At 51.9% G+C, this 19,717-nt stretch overlaps 2 protein-coding genes across 11 annotated transcripts in view; both read right to left on the minus strand.

Annotated features, from left to right (window-relative positions):
* ZSCAN20 (zinc finger and SCAN domain containing 20) overlaps nucleotides 1-8,064 on the minus strand; it is a 23,330-nt gene extending 15,266 nt beyond the window's left edge. For 3 of the 10 annotated variants that reach the window (XM_027775546.1, XM_006158081.3, XM_006158069.3), the window contains exon 1: nucleotides 2,767-5,136. The gene's annotated coding sequence lies outside the window, so the exon portion shown is untranslated. Of the gene's footprint in view, nucleotides 1-2,766; nucleotides 5,137-6,589; nucleotides 6,733-7,097; nucleotides 7,201-7,961 lie in introns of those variants that run through there. The other 7 variants (XM_006158073.3, XM_006158071.3, XM_006158075.3 and 4 more) reach the window with 7 other exon arrangements.
* A 2,442-nt stretch (nucleotides 8,065-10,506) lies between these two features.
* Nucleotides 10,507-13,668, minus strand: LOC102482724 (toll-like receptor 12). The gene is made up of 2 exons (XM_006158140.3): nucleotides 13,563-13,668; nucleotides 10,507-13,458 (listed from the first exon to the last, which is right to left on the minus strand). The coding sequence occupies exons 1-2, from the start codon at nucleotides 13,625-13,627 to the stop codon at nucleotides 10,728-10,730; spliced, it is 2,796 nt and encodes a 931-aa protein (XP_006158202.2). The 5' UTR covers nucleotides 13,628-13,668; the 3' UTR covers nucleotides 10,507-10,727.
* Nucleotides 13,669-19,717: the final 6,049 nt, after the last annotated feature.

The raw sequence follows: 19,717 nt of genomic DNA on the forward strand, positions 1-19,717 counted from the left end.
TCTCCCATTCCCTTGGGAAAAAGTGCAAACCTTTTCCAAGCCTCTAGTTTTATCTGTGTACCCTGATCCCAGCAGTCAGGGGGTTCCAGCTCCACAGCTTCCAGAGCGGACATGGAGGTATCTCTGATCTCCGTGGGGAACAGTCACCTTTCTTCACCTAGCTAGGTCTCAGCTCACACAGCCTGTTCCACGAGGGCTTCCCTATACCCTGAAACAAAATTCAGTCCTCAGCCACAGGTATCCACAGCATCTTCCATGCCCTCAACCGTAGGCCTGATCATCCTGTATTCTAATTATCTTCCCCACTACATCATAAGCTTCCCAGGGAGCCCGGCAGGGACTCACACACAGGAAATGCTCAAGAAACAGTAAAATCATGGGACCAGCAGTTAGCATAATGGCTATGTCGCTGGACTCCCACGTAGCCAACGCGGTTCAAGTCCCGGACCCGGTGGCTTAAACTCACGCCGGGCGCGTGTGCGTGCGTGCCCAAGATCCCGAGAGGAGAATGGAGGAGAAGGGATTGTGGCATGGCCATCCCCACTGGGGGGTGATTTCTCGCTTTCTATCTCTCTGTCTCTCTCTCTCTTTCTGGCGAGCGTATGCGCCCTATAGCAAAAAAACTCTCCAAAACATAAAGAGTAAAGTCATAAATGGTCAACTGACAATGAAGGAATGTCAAGAAGCAAGGGTTAACAACTGACTCCTCTCTGTGCACACTAGATCAGAGGATAAACGGCCTCTCTGCTCGAGCCAGGTGTTCCTTTCACCCCTCTAGTTCCGTCTCCTGGTGACACCACTTTCTGCGTTGTGTCAATGATGTATATGTGTACGTATACAGATCCCCAGAAGGCCTGCAGCCTCCCTGATGACACCGATGCTGGGCTGGCTGAGGAAAGGGGCTCTTTGTGTCAATCCCAACAAGTCTAGATGACATAAAAAATACTCACTCAAAGAAGGCTATTAGCTGCCTCCGAGTGGGAGTGACACAGCTGAGATGACAAAGAAGAAAGGGTGGTGTTTTGCACTTTAGACCATCTGACCAAGAGAATCTGGGAACAGACAGGGTAGAGAAAAATAAAGACTCGTCCTAAAGACCTACATGCACTGAGGAAGGGGCTGGGAGCACAACTCAAGGCTTCCTGGCAACTCTCTGCTTGCCCTTCAGCCTTCAGCTCAAACGCCACTCCGACAGAATTCCCTGACATGGGTCCCTGCCCTCCAAAACTGCCACCGGTATCCTGTACCCGCAAAGCAGTGGCGACAACCTTCAAGTGATATTGACATTGCTGCAGCCACCCTTCTACGTGGGAGCCCCATCAGACGGTCTCACAAGAGACCTGTGTGGTATTCATTTCTGCCTCCACAATGCCCCATCCAGTATCTGATGAACAGCAGACCCACTACAGAGCTTCATGGCCTTTCATTAAAATGGTAAGTCCAGGACCAGCAGACAGAGTAATGGTTATGTCGCTGGACTCTCATGTAGTCAACTGTGGTTCAAGTCCCAGGCCTGGCAGCCTAAAACTCATACCATGTGCTTATGCGTGCGTGCCCAAAATCCCAAGAGGAGAATGTAAGAGACGAGATTGTGGTATGGCCTTCCCCTCATGGGGGCGGGGGGGACTTCTTGCTTTCTTTCTGTCTCTCTGTCTCTCCAGCACATATACCCTATAGCAAAAATCTCTCTTAAAAGAAAAAAAAGGTAAATCACCTAAAGCCCAATGGTGTGGGCTGGCTCTGCAGCCTGGTTGTTAAGGCAGCCAGATCCCACATGGCAAGTCTCACCACGCCAGGTGCGTGTGTGTGCATGTCCCAAATCCCGACAGGTGAGAGAAATAGAGGAGGGACTGTGATGTGATCATTACCCGGAGGGTGCCTTCTCCTGTCTCTCTATCTCCATCTCTGGTGAAAGCATACACCCTCTAGCAAAAGAAAAAAAAAGTCTAATGGGATATAAAAGGGCATAATTTCCATTAAGCTAGGAACTTCATGTTTCATGAAATTTCTTTTAAAACCACAGCCTCACTGATGCAGTAGTCCAAACACATTTCTGTCACTCTCACACGGGGAAAACGTCACGAGTCATTCACACGGTACCCTCTGCATACCCTGCACCTTACTGGGAACTAGGGAGTCAACAGCTAGGGCACAGTGTCCCTACCGTCATGAAAACTAAAATCTAGGAGGAGAAAGTCAATAAATAAGCTAATGCATCTGTGCCCCTGTGCAGAGGGGATACGATGGGGGCCACAGTGACACAGCTCCATAATGGAGATGCTCCCCACGGAAGCCTGATGGGAAGGTTGCCAGTTCGTGTCTGGAAACCTCACTGAGCACACGGGGCACACACGTGCCTGTGATCCGAAGCTAGGGATGGCTCACGCCCATCACGGCCATCCTATCGAGGGTACTGTGGCTCTGTCTCTCTCCCTACCACTCACAGAATAAATAAATAAACTTAAAAAAAAAAAAGACATAAAACAAAATAGTCGATTAGCAATCCCACAGGCTGAAAGCCCAGTCTCAGGTATTTTCTTCTAGGAAGATCTGAAAATCCCAATAGTGAGTTTAAAGTAGAAATCAAAATGCCCCAGGGACCACACTATAAGCCTTAACACCCCTTTCTGAGACAATATGGTTAGTAGCAGGTTGTGGGGAGAAAGAAGTCAGTGGTCAGCCAACAGCGGGGGTGACCTCACAGAGGAGACTGAGAGAAAACAAACGAGGGCAGCCCTCAGTCCTGGGATGGCCAGGAACACCCACCTCATGAGTGCCCACAGGTGCAGGGCATGGTGCTAAGCACTCTCCATTCATAACCTCACTGCATCTTCCGAGCAAGTGGACTCTCATCAGATAGCTGCACGGTTTCGCTGCGCTGTAACTTCTACTACATGCAAAGACCAGAAACAGGAGCAGAATTGAAACAGCACAGCCAGTTCCATTCAGGCTGGCTGCCCCAGTGGGAGCATGTGGTAAGGAGACCCACGACTTCGCTCTTCTCCAGGCTGGTCCTCATTCCCACGAGCCTCTTTCCACTGAGAGCGAGTGCAGTGTCTTTCACACAGCACAGTCCCTAATGCGAGCTGACTCTTTCATCTCCTGTTCAAACAAGAAAACCCAGCTGTGCTGGATAGCTTATTGAAAGACTGTGTCGGTTTCTGAAATGGCTTCTTGCCAAACGATTTTCAGGCAGACTGTGATTTTTGGTTAAGTACGACTTTCACCTTCTCCGCTGACTTTGGAATATAGTTACTGACAAGGCCTCACTTCACTCTGTCCTCAGTCACATGCAGGGAAACAGCTCCTCCAAAGAAGAGTCACTTACGGGATATGACTGGCAACTAACAGTGCCAGGACTGCCCTGACCGATTCATTTTTACCCATCATTTTTCTGAACGTCACCTAGCCTCTGCCATGTCTTCTAGCCACCCAAATTCCTTGGACGATACTAGAGGAGGGTGGAAAGAACACGAAGGCAGGAGTGAGCACTGCCAGGGTTCTAGTTTTAGCCCTGCCATTGTCAGCTGTGTGACTTAGCAATCCCACGGGCCGGAAGCCCAGATTCTCAAGTATTTTCTTCTAGGAAGACCTGAAAAATCCAAATAGTGAGTTTAAAGTAGAAATCAAAATGCCCCAGGGACCACACTGTAACCTCTGCCACTCCTTTCTTGGACAATGTGGTTAGTAGCAGTTGTCTACCGGGGCAGGTCATGCACCCATGCATCTGCCTGTCTAGGCTGAGCTCAGAGCCCAACCCTATTCTGCAGTTGCCCCAGGGTTCCCTACAGTATGACCGGGCAGAGCAAGGGGGCAGGAAAACGAGAATCAGCGGCTACAAGTTCAAGCGGCTCTCAGGGCCTGGCAATGCTCGTAAGTGACATGAACTAGGAAGGGCTGTGGCTACGGAGCGTCGGGGGGAACAGCGGCCCAGAGTGATCCCGGGACTTCCAATTTTTCCCAATAAAGCTAGAACTCTGTAGTTTAAATGTTGGCAAACTCAAAACTGTTTCAAACCATTTAAATTAAATAAAGGATGATGATGGACTTCATTCACTCTTCCGCCTTTCAGTTCACTGATCTCCAGGGTCTCTTCAATATCCAGGGAGAGACCCCCCCAAGCAATGAGGATGCGCACTGACTGCCCTTTAGAAGACAGGCGAGCTGGGAGGTAGCCGGTGCCCTGGCTCTGAGGGCAGTGACTATCGATGTGGACCTGAGGAGCCCACCTGGCAAACAGCAGGATGACAAGAGAAGATCCTCCCCGTAAGTCCCACGGAAAATACCAAGACTGGTCTGTGACCTCTGAGAGAAAGAAACTAGGAGTGCCCAGAGGCCATGAGGCCTACGTGGCTGATGATCCAAGTGACAGCTTCAAGCAGGATGACATCACTCGTAAGGGCTTGAACCAGGGAGAGCAAACAGGCTTCGCTGAAAACACAGACTTCAATCAACTGGAAGTGGCTGCCTGGAGTAGTGTGCTGAGGACTCCCAGTCCCGTGTAGTATGTGCTGTGGCCAATTAGCCGTGACTGTCAGGAACACAGGAGGGGGGCGGCAGCACACACTCCATGTATTTGCCACCCCTGGCTTAATCTCCCATCAGCATGGACTCAGCCTCGGCGTCCAGCAGTCAGCCCTGACAGGCAGGAGACGAAAGCTCACGGCCCTGGAAACCCTCCGCAGTAGCATCTTCAAGCGTGGCATGGCAAAGCTTACTGTAGACGGTCTTCATTCACACACTCACACACTCATCAAACAGTTACTAATTTACTTGATTTACACCAAGGGTTTCTGCTTTGGCCTGGGTAATGCAGAGATAGAGATGTTTAGGACACTGTCACTGTTTCTGTCCTGGAGATGCTCACAGTCTAGTGGAAGAGACAGGAAGTCACAGATAATTATGATTGGGTGTGGCAAATACAGAAAGAGAAGTTATGGGAGCTGAGGGTTGGGAGTGACTTAATCTGTTGAACAAAGTAATAGTTAAGTTGGTTCTTGAAGAAAGCAATTTTCTTGACAGAGAACAGGGTTGGAGGAGTGAGTGCTCTAAGCAGAGAGAACAACACATATAATGGTTGAAAACCAAATGGCCAGTTTCACGCCTAAAGTCAACGTGTGTTCACAGATATGTAAATTTCAGCTGAACTCGCTATTGAAAGTATTTGTTGATTTATGTGAATCAATAAAATTGGGGAAAAAATAAAAAAGGAATGGAAAGCAACTGCAGATACCATGGACAGTATGGGAGGAGGATGGGAAATGGCAGAGGATGAGAAATAGGGGGAAATATATATTTAGTATACACACACATGAGAAATAAGAAATGGAAAATTATCTGTTGACAACAACATGTATGATTAAGCCACTTTACAGTGTATTCTGGATGGGAAATCTCATTTTGTATGCTGTGATGATGTTCAGTGAAAGAATGTAAAAGAGGGACCAGCAGTTGGCGTAATGGCTATGTCACTGGACTCCCATGTAGTCGACCGCGGTTCGAGTCCCGGACCCGGTTGCTTAAACTCACGGCGGGTGCGTGTGCGTGCGTGCCCAAGATCCCAAGAGGAGAATGGAGGAGAAGGGATTGCAACGTGGCCATTCCCCGTGGGGGGGTGATTTCTCACTTTCTGTCTCTCTCTGTCTTTCTGGCAAGCGCACACGCCCTATAGTAAAAACCTCTCAAAAAAAAAAAAAAGAATGTAAAATAAATTAATTAATAAAAAAAAATTTTTTTTAAGAAAACCAAATGGCCAACACAGGAAATGGAGAAAACCCTGTCAGCCCTGGAGTGCGGGGTGCCAAAGATTAGGAGGCATAAGGAGTTGATGAAGGGTCTAAAATGTCAGGCTAAGGTGTCTGGCTTCAAGTCTACAGGCAACAGAGCGGATGACGCTTTTAAGTTAAAGAAGACGTAGTCAGATGTGTGGGTTAAAAGCTCACACTAGCTGTGTGTGTTTGTCCACGCTGGGGAGTGACAAGGTGGAGGCTTAAGGGAAAAGCTACTCAAGGCATATTAAACACAAGGATCTGAAGACCTTGGATGTGAAAAAAGGAAGAGAAATCGGGGTGAAGTACCCAGGTGGTAGCTGGGCAGGTAGCGGGGACGATGGTGCCATCTTCTCCCACCAGGCATAAGGAAAGAAGTGCAGGCAGGACCGGGGACACGGCTGCCAGGCCCGCCCCTGGGTTCCGGCGGTGACACCCAGTCCAGGGGCATCACATCAGACGCTCGCTCTGCCGTAAGCAGGGGCCGAATACCATTTCTGAGGTCGGGCTTCAAGATCAGGCCCTGCTCTCTTCACTTCTTGCCCTCTGGGGACTCCAGACCCTTCTGTGACTCTCGCAGCTCCAGAAGCCCTCTCGGCTGCTCCCCTGCAGCCCGGCCTCCGAGCCTCCGTCCTGCCTCCAGCCCCTGTGTGACCCTTCCCATCTCCGGACGCCTCACCCCTGGCCGTCCCTCTCCCTCCGTCCCCACGTCCAGCCGCCTTCCTCCCCTCTCACCTCCCCCGACCCCTGTGACACTTCCTCCTAAGTCTCCAGCCCAGAGCCTGCGTCGCAGCTGCCCCCGCCCCGCCACCCGGACTCACCCACCGAGACACCCACTTCACAACAGGGCGGAAGTGCTCCAGGGCTCGCGCAGGGAATGCTGGGACGCGGAGTCCGAACGGTGCCACCCCGGGAGTGGAGTGTCTGAGACTACGACTCCCAGAAGACACCGCGCGAGCGGCGGCGGACGGCCCCCTCCGTTGGCTGCCCTTCAGAAGTCGTCAGCCAATAGGTGGGTCATCTTCTCACGGCCTCTGGCACTGGGACAAATCGGAACGTTTTTAGCGCGTGGGGGCGGGGCCTGTGCGATCTGGACCCTTTCCGTGGGCTACGGGAAAACGGCACCGCCCAATGGGCGGGCATTCGAGCAGAAGGGGCGGGGCCTGCACGACCCCAGGAGAGCCGAGCAGAAAGGATTAAAGGTAAGAGAGAGTGCTCAGGAGTGACCAGGCTGGTGAGCAGGAGAGCGCGGGACAGCTGGAGGTGCAGTTTCCAGCTCATGGCTCAGCTGCGTGACTTTGGGTGAATTCTGAATGTCGATTTTCTCACCTGTGTAATGAAGATAATAATAGCATCGGTGTCACAGGGTTTTCGTGAGGCTTCAAGGAGATAATACATTTCCCTAGAACGATGAGCTCAGAGCCTAGGTGCGAATGCACATCGAATGTTCGCCATTATTGTGTAATCAGTTAGTGCGGTACTTGGCACTCCGTGGGCGTTGGAAGAATGTTAATCATTATTAGACTCCTCTTAATATAAATGCATTTGCTTTCTTCCATTTGATATGGAGTTGAGCATGTGGCTTTTGTAGTCTGACATGGATCCAAAGCCAACCCAGGCCCAGTACTTCCTAGCAGTGTGGCTTTGAACAAATGAGTGCATCTTTTTTGTCTTTGCTCTCTGCCATCGGTCAGAAGCAGGTACTACTTAGCAGGTAATAGGGCCTCGCAGGACGTTGTGAGGATTTGATGAGATGATGTAGGATAAGCATGATTTCTGGCATCTAGCTCCTTGTGTCTGAAACCGAAAACCACGCCGAGAGCGCGGGCGGCCGCCCCCCTCCGTTGGCTGCCCTTCAGAAGTCGTCAGCCAATAGGTGGGTCATCTTCTCACGGCCTCTGGCACTGGGACAAATCGGAACGTTTTTAGCGCGTGGGGGCGGGGCCTGTGCGATCTGGACCCTTTCCGTGGGCTACGGGAAAACGGCACCGCCCAATGGGCGGGCATTCGAGCAGAAGGGGCGGGGCCTGCACGACCCCAGGAGAGCCGAGCAGAAAGGATTAAAGGTAAGAGAGAGTGCTCAGGAGTGACCAGGCTGGTGAGCAGGAGAGCGCGGGACAGCTGGAGGTGCAGTTTCCAGCTCATGGCTCAGCTGCGTGACTTTGGGTGAATTCTGAATGTCGATTTTCTCACCTGTGTAATGAAGATAATAATAGCATCGGTGTCACAGGGTTTTCGTGAGGCTTCAAGGAGATAATACATTTCCCTAGAACGATGAGCTCAGAGCCTAGGTGCGAATGCACATCGAATGTTCGCCATTATTGTGTAATCAGTTAGTGCGGTACTTGGCACTCCGTGGGCGTTGGAAGAATGTTAATCATTATTAGACTCCTCTTAATATAAATGCATTTGCTTTCTTCCATTTGATATGGAGTTGAGCATGTGGCTTTTGTAGTCTGACATGGATCCAAAGCCAACCCAGGCCCAGTACTTCCTAGCAGTGTGGCTTTGAACAAATGAGTGCATCTTTTTTGTCTTTGCTCTCTGCCATCGGTCAGAAGCAGGTACTACTTAGCAGGTAATAGGGCCTCGCAGGACGTTGTGAGGATTTGATGAGATGATGTAGGATAAGCATGATTTCTGGCATCTAGCTCCTTGTGTCTGAAACTACTGTCAGGCACAGGATACAGGCCTTGCCACTCAATAGTTGGGAACACTGCAAATTACATAACATCTTCATGCCTCAGTTTCCTCTTCTGTAAAATGAGAACAGTTGAGAGGAACAAATAGGGGAAAACATGTAAAGAACTTACTACTTGCCTGGCTACACAGACAGGGCTTAGTAATCATTAGCAGTTTTTGTTTTATTAATAGGTGTGAGACTTTGGGCAAATCAATAGTACCTAGCATATGTTGGCTAGTGTTAAAAGTAGGGGAGTTTCATAGCTTAGTTTGAATGACCCAGTTCAAATTCCCTCTCTGTGAAACATGTTCCAACGTACTTATAGTAATAACTCATGTGATTTTGCTCGACAAATGTGGAAACAACCTAAAAGCCCTCCTTGTTGGAGTCTCACAACAGCCCCATAAGCTTGGTATTGTTACCCCGACTTACCAAGAAGAAGTGGGGTCTTAGAGAGCTGAAGTGACCTGCTCAAGGCCACACAGGCAAGAAGTACCCAGGACTGGAATTGGAAGCCCCGGACATAGGATTCCAACAGAAGATTCTGGGCCCCGTGCTGCACGAGAGACCGGAGGCACAGGGCGAAGGCAGGGTGAGGCAGCACGGCAGAATGGGATTCCGAGAGGAAGGAGAACGTCTGACAAGAGCTTCAGGCTCTGAAACTGGAAAGGCACTTTGCGGGGTCAGGTGAGGACCTCCCCTTCAGCATCCCCTGCTCTGGAGAGGCCAATGTACACAGAGAGAAGGACTCCATTAGGACACAAGAGGGCGCTCCTCACCCTGACTCCAGCCTAGGATTGTCCTGTGGTTTCCCTCAGCCCTTGTCCAATTAAAGCTTGCCATTCTGCAAGAGAGGAAAACTAAGGGAGGCCCCAAGAGGCCAAGTGCCCTGTCTGGTGTCACGTAGAAATAAACAACAGAGCCTGAACCTGACGCAGGTTCTCTCGGGTTCGGTACCCATCAGGACTGGCTTGCAAGCCGATGTCTGCTGAGATTCTCCAACTGGGACAACACTGGGCTCTAAGGGTGGTGAGAGGAGTCAGACCTATCCCTGCACCCACACCTGACCTCCAGACTCTCTGTCAGGCTCTCCTACGAGTAAAACAGCTCCACGCTCCGACACGTGTGTATGATTTGCACACAGTTGACTTTCGTCGGACATCTAGCAATGCCCTATGAGGTGGCTCCTGTTCTGTACATACTGACAAAGGCACTCAGTTCATCCTCGCAGTCCCTTGAGGGAGGATCTCCCGCTGCCCCATACTACACAAACTGAGAGGCAGAGGTTAAATAACTTAGCAAGGCTACATGGCTAAAGAGGCGAGCAGTCTACTCCAGGTAAGGTGGGATACATAACTAAATGGGAACAGCAGGTAGAACATTTTCTTCCCAAACCCCCGTGACCCATCTTGCACCAGCTTGTGGAGACCACTACTCTGGGCGCTCCCAGATCTGTGATCAGTCCTTTGAGAAAAGGAGGTGCTGGAAGTTGTAGGAGTCCAGAGGCCCGGCTTTCCCAGGCCGGGAGGTTAAAGAGGGCTTCTGGAGACAGTGTTGGCTAGCTGAGTGTTAGGGAACACGGAAGTGTTCTGGGGAGAGGTGCCTTTCCTGAAGGAGCAGCACGTGCAAAGGCCCAGAGGCAAGAGCGCCTGGTGTTCTGGGAGCTCGCAGGAGTTTAGCTACAGAACGGAGTGGCAAGGTGGTAGCGTCCTCCCCACCTCCTCACTGTCTTGCCATGAGGCTCCAAAGGAGTCAAACGGGAACAGGTGATCAGCCCGATGCCTCCTGGGCAGAGATCCAGTTTTGGATCCTCAGCTGCAATCCATCTGTAGCCCAGGTGGCAAGAAAGGCTCCTTCGCCCCTTTCGAGTCTAACTGAGCTTGGCCTGGACCCCTTTCCACAGCTAAGGGCAGCCCAGCGCCCTCTGTTCTTCTCTGCATTCTCCACGCATTCCCAGCCTTATCTCTTCTGGGCTAGTTTCTGTGTCCAACCCTTCCGACTTGTGCCTTATGGGTCCCCATCCAGAAACACGAGTTCAATCCAGCCAAGCATCTCGTGGATTTAGTAAATTTACTGAGGTTGTAACACACGGTCTCCTGCCCCATCCCAAATGCCCTCTCCCAGCCCACAGAGCTCCCAAAGCCTGTGCTTCCACATTTGGCCCTCCCTGCAAAGGCAGCAGCCACACCACCTCCGGGCTGCCCCGTTCAGCGCCGCCAGGCTGGCTTGCTTTCCCCGCCCCCCATCCACCGCGTGCGCACCCACTCTGCCCACCCCTACCCAGGCCGCCCCAGTCTGCTCCCCAGCCAAGCCCAGAAGTCAGCCTTTCTTTCATCTTGCTTGGGCCACATGCAGTAGTCTCCCCGGCGGAGCAGCCAGGCCAGTCTGTGGTAGTGGGGGAGCTGGTGACGAGAGATCGGCTCCAGGAAGACCACCAGCAGCACCGGGGGGTGGGGGGCGGCCAGCAGGAGGGAGGTGGCCAGGCGGAGCTCCAGGCGGCAGCGGAGGTTGCGCAGGGCCTGGCGACTCAGCACGCAGAGCGTGACCCGGCTTCCAGCCATGCTGTCGGCCACATTGTCAGCCACATCCTTGCCCGGCTCAAAGTCCCGCTCAGGGAGGCAGAGACGTAGCCCCCAGCCATCCGGAGGACAGCCCTCCAGCCTGGGCTGCAGCTCCCGTACCACCCAGCCCTGGTCTTGCCTGCAGTGGGACACAAACACGTCATAGCGGAACCTCTTGTCCTTTCCCCTCTGACCCCTCACACCCTGGAACCATGCCCTGAGCATGGCCTGCAGGTAGAGGATCCAGGAGCTCCTGGCTTCCTGCAGGAGAGGCAGGGAAGCCAACAGAAGCAGCAAGGCAGAGCTGCCCAGGAAGAGTCCCAGCCCCAAAGTCCGAGGGCAGTGACTCCAGAGAAAGGGGAAAAGGGGGTGCCTGGAGGGGCCCCCAGATTCTAGCTGGCACCGCTGGGATATTGTTGTGTGCATGTATGTCCTGGAAGACCGCTCGAGCCAGGGCCCCACCCAGGCATTGGCGCACTGGCAGGCCAAGAATGAGTTCACGAGGTACATGTACTGGGGCATGTGGGGACTCTGGTCCTGGAGGCTGTCGTCCAGCACAAGGCCTTCCTCCCCGTCTAGCACTAAGACCTGGAGGCTGCCCAGGCCCTGGAAAGCAGCCGCAGACAGCGTCTCCAGCCCCGTCTGTACCAGCTGTAGCACCTCTAGCTTGGGCAGCTCACCCACCAGCTCCTCGAGCCGCACTGGGCGAGGCCGGGAGCAGGACTGCAGGCTATGCAGCGTTAGTTCCTGCAGGCTGGGCAGTCCTGTGATGCGGCAGGGCCTGGGGCTGTGTCTGTCTCCCTGAACCCTCAGGGACCTGAGCCTGGGGAGGTGCCATAGGAAGACGCTAGAGGTGTCCTGAGAGCATAGGGCCTTCAAGCTACTACCAAGCAGGGAGAGTTGATGAAGGGCAGGAAAGGTCTTCGAGATATTCCAGGTCTCCAGCTGTAGGCCCCAGCCATCTAAAGTCAGGGTCTGTAAGACTGGAAAGACATTCGGGGACAGCTCTCGGAGCTTCATGCCAGAGACCGCCTGAAGCTGCAAGCTGGTCAGCCTCCCGGGCAGAGACAAGGCCGCCCCAGAAGGGCCAGAAGGCAACTGCAGTCTCAGGTCTTGAAGATTCTCTGGGCCCCGGAAGTCCCAGGCTAGGCTCAGCACCAAATGGGTGTCCAACAGGTTTAGAGTCCTCAGTGCAGGCAGAGAAGCCAACCAGCCCTTGCCCAATTCTACCAGTGGGTTCTTGCTCAAGTCCAGGCTCTCTAGCCTCTGTAGGCCCTGGAACACCTGGCCCTCGAAGCGGGCCAGCTGGTTTCCCCGAAGCAGCAGCTCCCGCAGCTGGGGCACGCAGGAGAAAGTGACTAGGCTCAGGTTACTCAGCCTGTTGTTGGACAGATCCAGGGCCCGCAGTCCTGCCACAGCCCCAGTCTCGTTCATGCACAGCCTGGCTCTCTGCAGTTGGTTGTTGGCCAGGTTCAGTCTCTGAAGCTGGGGCATGGCATCCAGCAAACCTGGGGGCAACTCGGTCAGTCCAGTGCTCTGCAAAACCAAGCTCTCCAGGCTGTGACAGGAAGCCAGGGATCCCGGGGCTATGTGCCTGAGCCTATTGGAGCCCACATTCAGCTCCGGGGCACCCCCCGCCACAGGCAGCTCGGCCGTGTCCGTGTCCAGCACAGACAGGGTGGCCAGGCTCTGCAGCCCCAGCCCCGCCACTGCTGCTGCCTTCATCTTCGTGTGATCCAGATGCAGGGTCCCCAGCTTGAGGCCCCGAAGGGCCCCGGGGCTGGCCATCCTCAAGCGTTTGTTTAAGGACAGATCCAACATGTCCAGGCTCCAGGGCTGCCCAGGGGAGAGGCCACGCACTAGATCTGGGAAGACGTCGGCCAGCGTCCTCACGTCCTGGAGGCAACTGTACTTGACAGACAGCTGGCGCAGGCTAGGAGGCAACTGGACACTTGAGTTCTTGTCCAGGCAGGGGCCCAAAAAAGAAAGCTGGCGGAGGACTCTCAGGTCACCAAAGGCATCAGAAGGCAGGAGGAGGTATCTCTCCTGGAGGGGTGGAGCCAAGAAAGCGAGATGCTGCAGCTGTCCCAAGCCCCGGAAAGCTCCCGGCAGGACCTGGGTGAGCTGCAGGTTCAGCCCCAGGATCTTGAGCCCAGGGAAGTTGGAGAAAGCATCCCGTGGCAGGACAGAAGGAGAGCCGCTGAGACAGAGCCCCTCCACACTCCCGGGCACGGCGGCCAAGGCCTCTGTCAGGTTGGTCACGGAAGTGCACAGGGCGAGCAGCGACAGGCGGGCGTCCACGGGGCAGATCAGGAAGAGGCGGGAGACCAGAGACAGCCGGGAGCCTTCCGTCACTAGGCAGTTGGAAGCGGTCCAGCCTGTGGTCAGGGGAAAGAGCAGGAGCAGACCGGGCAGCAGCAAGTGCCCGCTCATCCCAGCACCGAGCCTGGTCCACAGAGAAACAGAATCAGAACCCCACTGCTCTCCTCCCTTTTCCAGAAAGGAACCCCGATCCCGCCTCCCGCTCCACACAACATACCCCATACTCACAACAGTGCCGGGCCACACAGCCCGCAGGGTGCGCGGGAGGTGGGGAAGCAGGGGCAGGGGGCCATGGTGCTTCCAGCTGTGGCACTGCTGGGGAATTGAGTGTGTGGGGTGGGGCCCAACTAGAAGGTGCTCGTAGCTGAGGCTCCCAGGCTCAGGGAAAGGAAGAGGTACGCGGGTGGGGAGAGGGGGCCCAGGGCTCACTTCTCCTTTGTGAAGAAGCCAGCAGTGTTTCTGAGCACAAGACTTGGGACCAGAGAGGGCGGCCGCCACTCTGCCGTCATCCAGAGCAGGGCACTTTGCCTCTCTGAGGTTTCGTCCTCGTCTGTGAAGTAAGAGCACTGACGCCGCTCAAAGGGCTTGCTGCAGATGCCGGGCTGTCTCACCGGGGCTGCTCGCTGCTCTGCTGCCTCTCCACCCCAACAGGGAGGAGGAGAGGGCCAGGCGGTGGCAGCAGTGGTGACACAGCAACTGCGCCCACCTGAGAATGGCCCTGGGTTCACATCCCAGGACTTCCCTGAGCTCCCTGTATGTCCACTTGTCCACGATCTGGGCCAGCTGAGACAGGGTGGATCCAGCATGGGGACCCTGCTGGGTCTCTCTCTCTCTCTCTCTCTCTCTCTCTCTCTCTCTCTCTCTCTCTCCCTCCCTCCCTTCCTCCCTCCCTCCCTTTCTCCCTCTCTCTCTCTCCTTCAGGAAAAAAAATGGATAGTATATAAATGTGTAATGAGTGTTTTTTTACAGGAAGAGTGTATTGGGAGTTGTGTTGGTTTCTTTTCATTTTTTTTAAAGAGATTTTTGTTACAGGGCACGCACTCGTGCACAAGAGAGAAAAAGCGAGAAATCTGGGGGGATGGCCGTGCCATGATCCCTTCTCCCTCCTCCTCTTGGGCATGGAGGCACACAGGCCTGGAGTGAGTTTCAAGCTGCCTAGTCCAGAACTCAAACTGTTGTAGGCCACGAGGAAGCCAGCAACTTAACCACTGCGCCACCTGCTGCCGCCCGGGATTTATTTTTTTAAGCAAATGTTTTGTAAGCAAAATAATATGTCAAAATGTTGCCACAATAGGCATCTTATAATGTTCCAGATGGAAGATTCCAAAGCCCAAGCTTCACTTGAGAGGACTGTAGGGCTCCATCCCTGCCCTTCCAGGCCAGAGCAAGGAAGAAAGGTCCCCCAGCCTCGCCTTCGATTGCACTACCAGGATGGGGCCAAGACCCAAGCGAAAAGGAAAAGAAAGGTACTCTACGATGCTGTCAGACAATGCAGTGAGTCATCCGATCGCTGTCAGTCTGCTCAAAGCAATGACTTTTATTAATGACGGTTTATTCATTTGTGCCTAAACCAGCCAAACTGGTCCTGATACGATCATGATGCAGCAAAACACAAAACATCTTTGTACAAATATTAAAGCAATGAACAAATTAGGGATTGTAGTCAAACAGAACCAGAGGGACAGAGAAATCATGAAGGGCATTATAACTAACCCGTCACCTAACAACGGGTTTTTGTTTTGTTTGATTTGTTTCCTTTAACTTTGCTATTGGGGGCATGTACTCCTGGAAAGAAGAGAGATAGGGAGGGTCAGAGAAAGCGAGAAAGCACCGCCAGGGAGAATGGCCACACAGCAATCCTTCCTCCTCCATTCATCCCTCAGGATTCTGGGCACACATGCACACGTGCTGGTGCCTTTTTCAGGCTGCCAGGTCCAGGACTCTCTCTCTCTCCCTCCCTCCCTCCCTCCCTCCCTCCCTTTCTCCCTCTCTCTCTCTCCTTCAGGAAAAAAAATGGATAGTATATAAATGTGTAATGAGTGTTTTTTTACAGGAAGAGTGTATTGGAGTTGTGTTGGTTTCTTTTCATTTTTTTTTAAAGAGATTTTTGTTACAGGGCACGCACTCGTGCACAAGAGAGAAAAAGCGAGAAATCTGGGGGGATGGCCGTGCCATGATCCCTTCTCCCTCCTCCTCTTGGGCATGGAGGCACACAGGCCTGGAGTGAGTTTCAAGCTGCCTAGTCCAGAACTCAAACTGTTGTAGGCCACGAGGAAGCCAGCAACTTAACCACTGCGCCACCTGCTGCCGCCCGGGATTTATTTTTTTAAGCAAATGTTTTGTAAGCAAAATAATATGTCAAAATGTTGCCACAATAGGCATCTTATAATGTTCCAGATGGAAGATTCCAAAGCCCAAGCTTCACTTGAGAGGACTGTAGGGCTCCATCCCTGCCCTTCCAGGCCAGAGCAAGGAAGAAAGGTCCCCCAGCCTCGCCTTCGATTGCACTACCAGGATGGGGCCAAGACCCAAGCGAAAAGGAAAAGAAAGGTACTCTACGATGCTGTCAGACAATGCAGTGAGTCATCCGATCGCTGTCAGTCTGCTCAAAGCAATGACTTTTATTAATGACGGTTTATTCATTTGTGCCTAAACCAGCCAAACTGGTCCTGATACGATCATGATGCAGCAAAACACAAAACATCTTTGTACAAATATTAAAGCAATGAACAAATTAGGGATTGTAGTCAAACAGAACCAGAGGGACAGAGAAATCATGAAGGGCATTATAACTAACCCGTCACCTAACAACGGGTTTTTGTTTTGTTTGATTTGTTTCCTTTAACTTTGCTATTGGGGGCATGTACTCCTGGAAAGAAGAGAGATAGGGAGGGTCAGAGAAAGCGAGAAAGCACCGCCAGGGAGAATGGCCACACAGCAATCCTTCCTCCTCCATTCATCCCTCAGGATTCTGGGCACACATGCACACGTGCTGGTGCCTTTTTCAGGCTGCCAGGTCCAGGACTTGAACTGCACAGACGGCCATGTAAAATCCAGCTGCCTTAACCACCATGCCACCTGGCTGGCCCCAACTAAGTTTTTTTTTTAAGAGAGATTTTTGCTATAGGGTGTGTGCACTTGCCAGAGAGACAGAGAAATAGAAAGCGAGAAATCAACTCCCGCCCCCACCCCAAGGGGGATGGCTACGCCACAATCTGTCCTTCTCTAGTCTCCTCTCAGGATTTTGGGCATGAACACACATGTACCCAGCATGAGTTTCAAGCCGCCGGGTCTAGGACTTGAACCACAGTCAACTACATGGGAGTCCAACAACATAGCCATTATACCATCTGCTGGTCCCCTAGGTTTTTTTTTGTTTGTTTGTTTTTTTGTTTTTTTTTTAATAAGAAAAGCCTCCCAATCTCACACACACACACAAAAAAAAAAAGGAAGAATCCTATATTACACGTCTTTGTATTTTACTTCTTATTCTTGAGGTTAGATTCTAAGATTCTAAAGATTCCCAGACTATTGAGTCATCAGAAAAGTCCTACTGGGACCAGCAGTTAGCGTAATGGCTATGTCGCTGGACTCCCATGTAGTCGACCACAGTTTGAGTTCCGGACCCGGTGGCTTAAAACTCACGCCAGGTGCGTGTGCGTGCGTGCCCAAGATCCTGAGAGGAGAATTGGGGAGAAGGGATTGTGGCATGGCCATCCCCCCTGGGGGGGTGATTTCTTGCTTTCTGTCTCTCTGTCTCTCTCTGTCTGTCTGGTGAGCGCACGCACCCTATAGCAAAAACCTCTTCAGAAAAATAAAAAAGAAAAAGAAAAGTCATGATGTATTTGTCTATGTTTTTCTATGAAAAAATGCATCATGACTTTTCCAACAACCCAATAGTATATTTACTTACCCATAGCCAGAGACATTTTTTAAGAGATTTTTGCCATAGGGCATGGCACTTGCCTGAGTGAGAGAGAGAGAGACAGTGAGAGGGAAAGTGAAAAAGAGAATCTGCAACCCCTTCTCGATTCTCCTCCGGGATCTTGGGCATGCATACGTGCCGGGCATGAGTTTCAAGTCACCAGGTCCTGGACTTGAACCGTAGTAGGCCATGTGAGAGTCCAGCGACATAAATGCTGCACCATCTCCTGGCCCACAAGAAACCTTTTTAAATCATGTTGTTTCCAGCAGCCAGTGTTCGCAAAACCCTTTGATTAAACTCCGGTCATAACACCTACCCTCCCTCCAAATTTACACGGCAGGCACAATGAGAACAGGATAGCATGGTAGAACATGCAGGCTCTAAAACATGCTAAGTCCTGCGAGGCAGAAAGGGATGTAGCCACGACCCAGACTGAAATGTAGCGATATACCCGTCTTCACACATCTTCAGCTGCATGTCCATGAAGTGACTTAAGAAATGGTCCACTGGGGCCAGCAAGTGGTGTGGTGGTTAAGGTACTGGACACTCCCACGTGGCTGACCACGGTTCAAGTCCCGGACCTGATGGCCTGCTTTCTCACTTTTCCTCTCTCTATATACATATATGTCTCTCTCTGGCCAGATTAAAATAAATGAATGAATACATAAAATTAAAATAAATAATTAGTTTAAAACAAAGAAGGCCCACCCCCATAAAAAGGACAGGCCCCTGGTCTGTGCAGTGCTCAGCTACTAGGCGGCATGCTGTGTCGTATTGTATTCTGGCCTCCCCGGCCGCCTCCGATGGCCTCCAAATCACTGGCAGGAGCAATTTGCTGGAACTGCATTCAGGGCTGCAGAGATTCCTCTCTGCCATTACAGAACGGAATGTTCCAGGCCTGAGAGCACCAGATCTGGCTGTTCCAGGACTGGGTGATCTAGGTCGGCTGCTCCAGGTCTGGGTGCTCCACTCTGGAAGGTTTCCCGGTGGGTTCCCTGGGCATCCCTACCAACAGGAAGAGTGGAGGCCCAGGTCTCTCTGGCAGGTGCTGAGCCCTTCTCTGGTCTGGAACCAGATCTTAATAGGTGGGGCTCAGGATGCTGGGAAATTCTTGCACCTGCCAGAGGCTGAGCTACCTCCGTCTCTGAAACTGTCATTGAGTACACACAGCTGGGTTGGAGAGAACATGGTTCTGGTCTTCTGTTTCTTGACCTGGACCTTCTCCTCCTTCTCCATTGAGCTCTTGTCTACAGAAGTGGGTGGATTTACTTTGGGACTAATGGAAGAATCAGAGCTATCCTAGTAAGCTGACCCATGGAGAAAGGGAGACAAGAGACAGTCTCTGCGTGGGGCACCTCAGAGGCTGACACTTCCAAGGATGGATAATCGTCTTTAGGTCCACTAATCACAGATGTGGGTGAAGAATCACTCACGTAGGACCAGATGCTTTGGAGCACACAGGCCGTGGGGAGACGCTAGATCCACACTCATGTTATTGATTGGGGGTGGGGGGTATTCAAAAGCCAGATGTAAAAAGGCTAAGCCTTTAGGACAGGTGTCTAGGTAGATCTTAGAGAAGTATGAAGATCTCCAGGTGCAGGAACCAGCAGTTGGCGTAATGGCTATGTCGCTGGACTCCCACGTAGTCGACCGCAGTTCGCGTTCCGGACCCAGTGGCTTGAAACTCACGCAGGGCGCGTGTGCGTGCGTGCCCAAGATCCTGAGAGGAGAATGGAGGAGAAGGGATTGCAGCGTGGCCATACCCCCTGGGGGGTGATTTCTCGCTTTCTGTCTCTTGGAAAAATGCCGTGCCCTTTACCAAAACCCCCTCCAAAAAAAAAAAAAAAAAAAAAAAGAAACCCATTTTCCTTCACGGTCCTTGAGGGTCTGCATCCTTCATGTGCTCTATAGACATGGCCTCTTAGCTTCTTAGAGCCTTGCTTTCAAGAGGCACTTCATTTTATGTAACCAGATTTTTTTTTTAGCTTCTAAAAAAATTTTATTTTATTTATTCATTCATTTATTTTAATTTGACCAGAGCAAGAGAGAGAGAGAAAGGGACAAAGGAAGCCACCAGGTCTGGGACTCGGACCGTGGTCGGCCATGTGGGAGTGTCTAGCACCTTAACCACCATGCCACCTGCTGGTCCCTGTAAACTGGAATTTTTAATTTAATTGGCTGTATCATTAATGCATGCTTGATCTGTCAGAGCTCCATCTCTTAAAGCTAGATTTTCAAGGCCAGCAGGTGGCATGGTGGTTAAGACACTGAATTGCCACATGGATGACCAAGGTTTGAGTCCCAGACCTGGTGGCTGGAAAATCATGCTAGGTGTGTGTGTGTGTGTGTGTGTGTGTATGTGAAAAAAAAAAACAAACAAAAACATACACAAAAAAAAAAAAAAAAAAAGAGAGAGAGAGAGAGAGAAAGAGAAAGAAAGAAAGAAAAAAACAGGAGG

Source organism: Tupaia chinensis, unplaced genomic scaffold, assembly GCF_000334495.1.
Source record: "Tupaia chinensis unplaced genomic scaffold, TupChi_1.0 Scaffold000573_1, whole genome shotgun sequence".
In the NCBI taxonomy this organism is placed as follows: domain Eukaryota; kingdom Metazoa; phylum Chordata; class Mammalia; order Scandentia; family Tupaiidae; genus Tupaia; species Tupaia belangeri.

Bases quoted from the DNA above. Each gene is read 5' to 3' on its own strand.
- LOC102482724 (XM_006158140.3), bottom strand. From the start codon at position 13,627: ATGGCCCCCTGCCCCTGCTTCCCCACCTCCCGCGCACCCTGCGGGCTG. The intron at 13,459-13,562 runs GTGAGTATGGGG...TCTGTGGACCAG, and splicing joins CTGTGTGGCCCGGCACTGTT to GCTCGGTGCTGGGATGAGCG.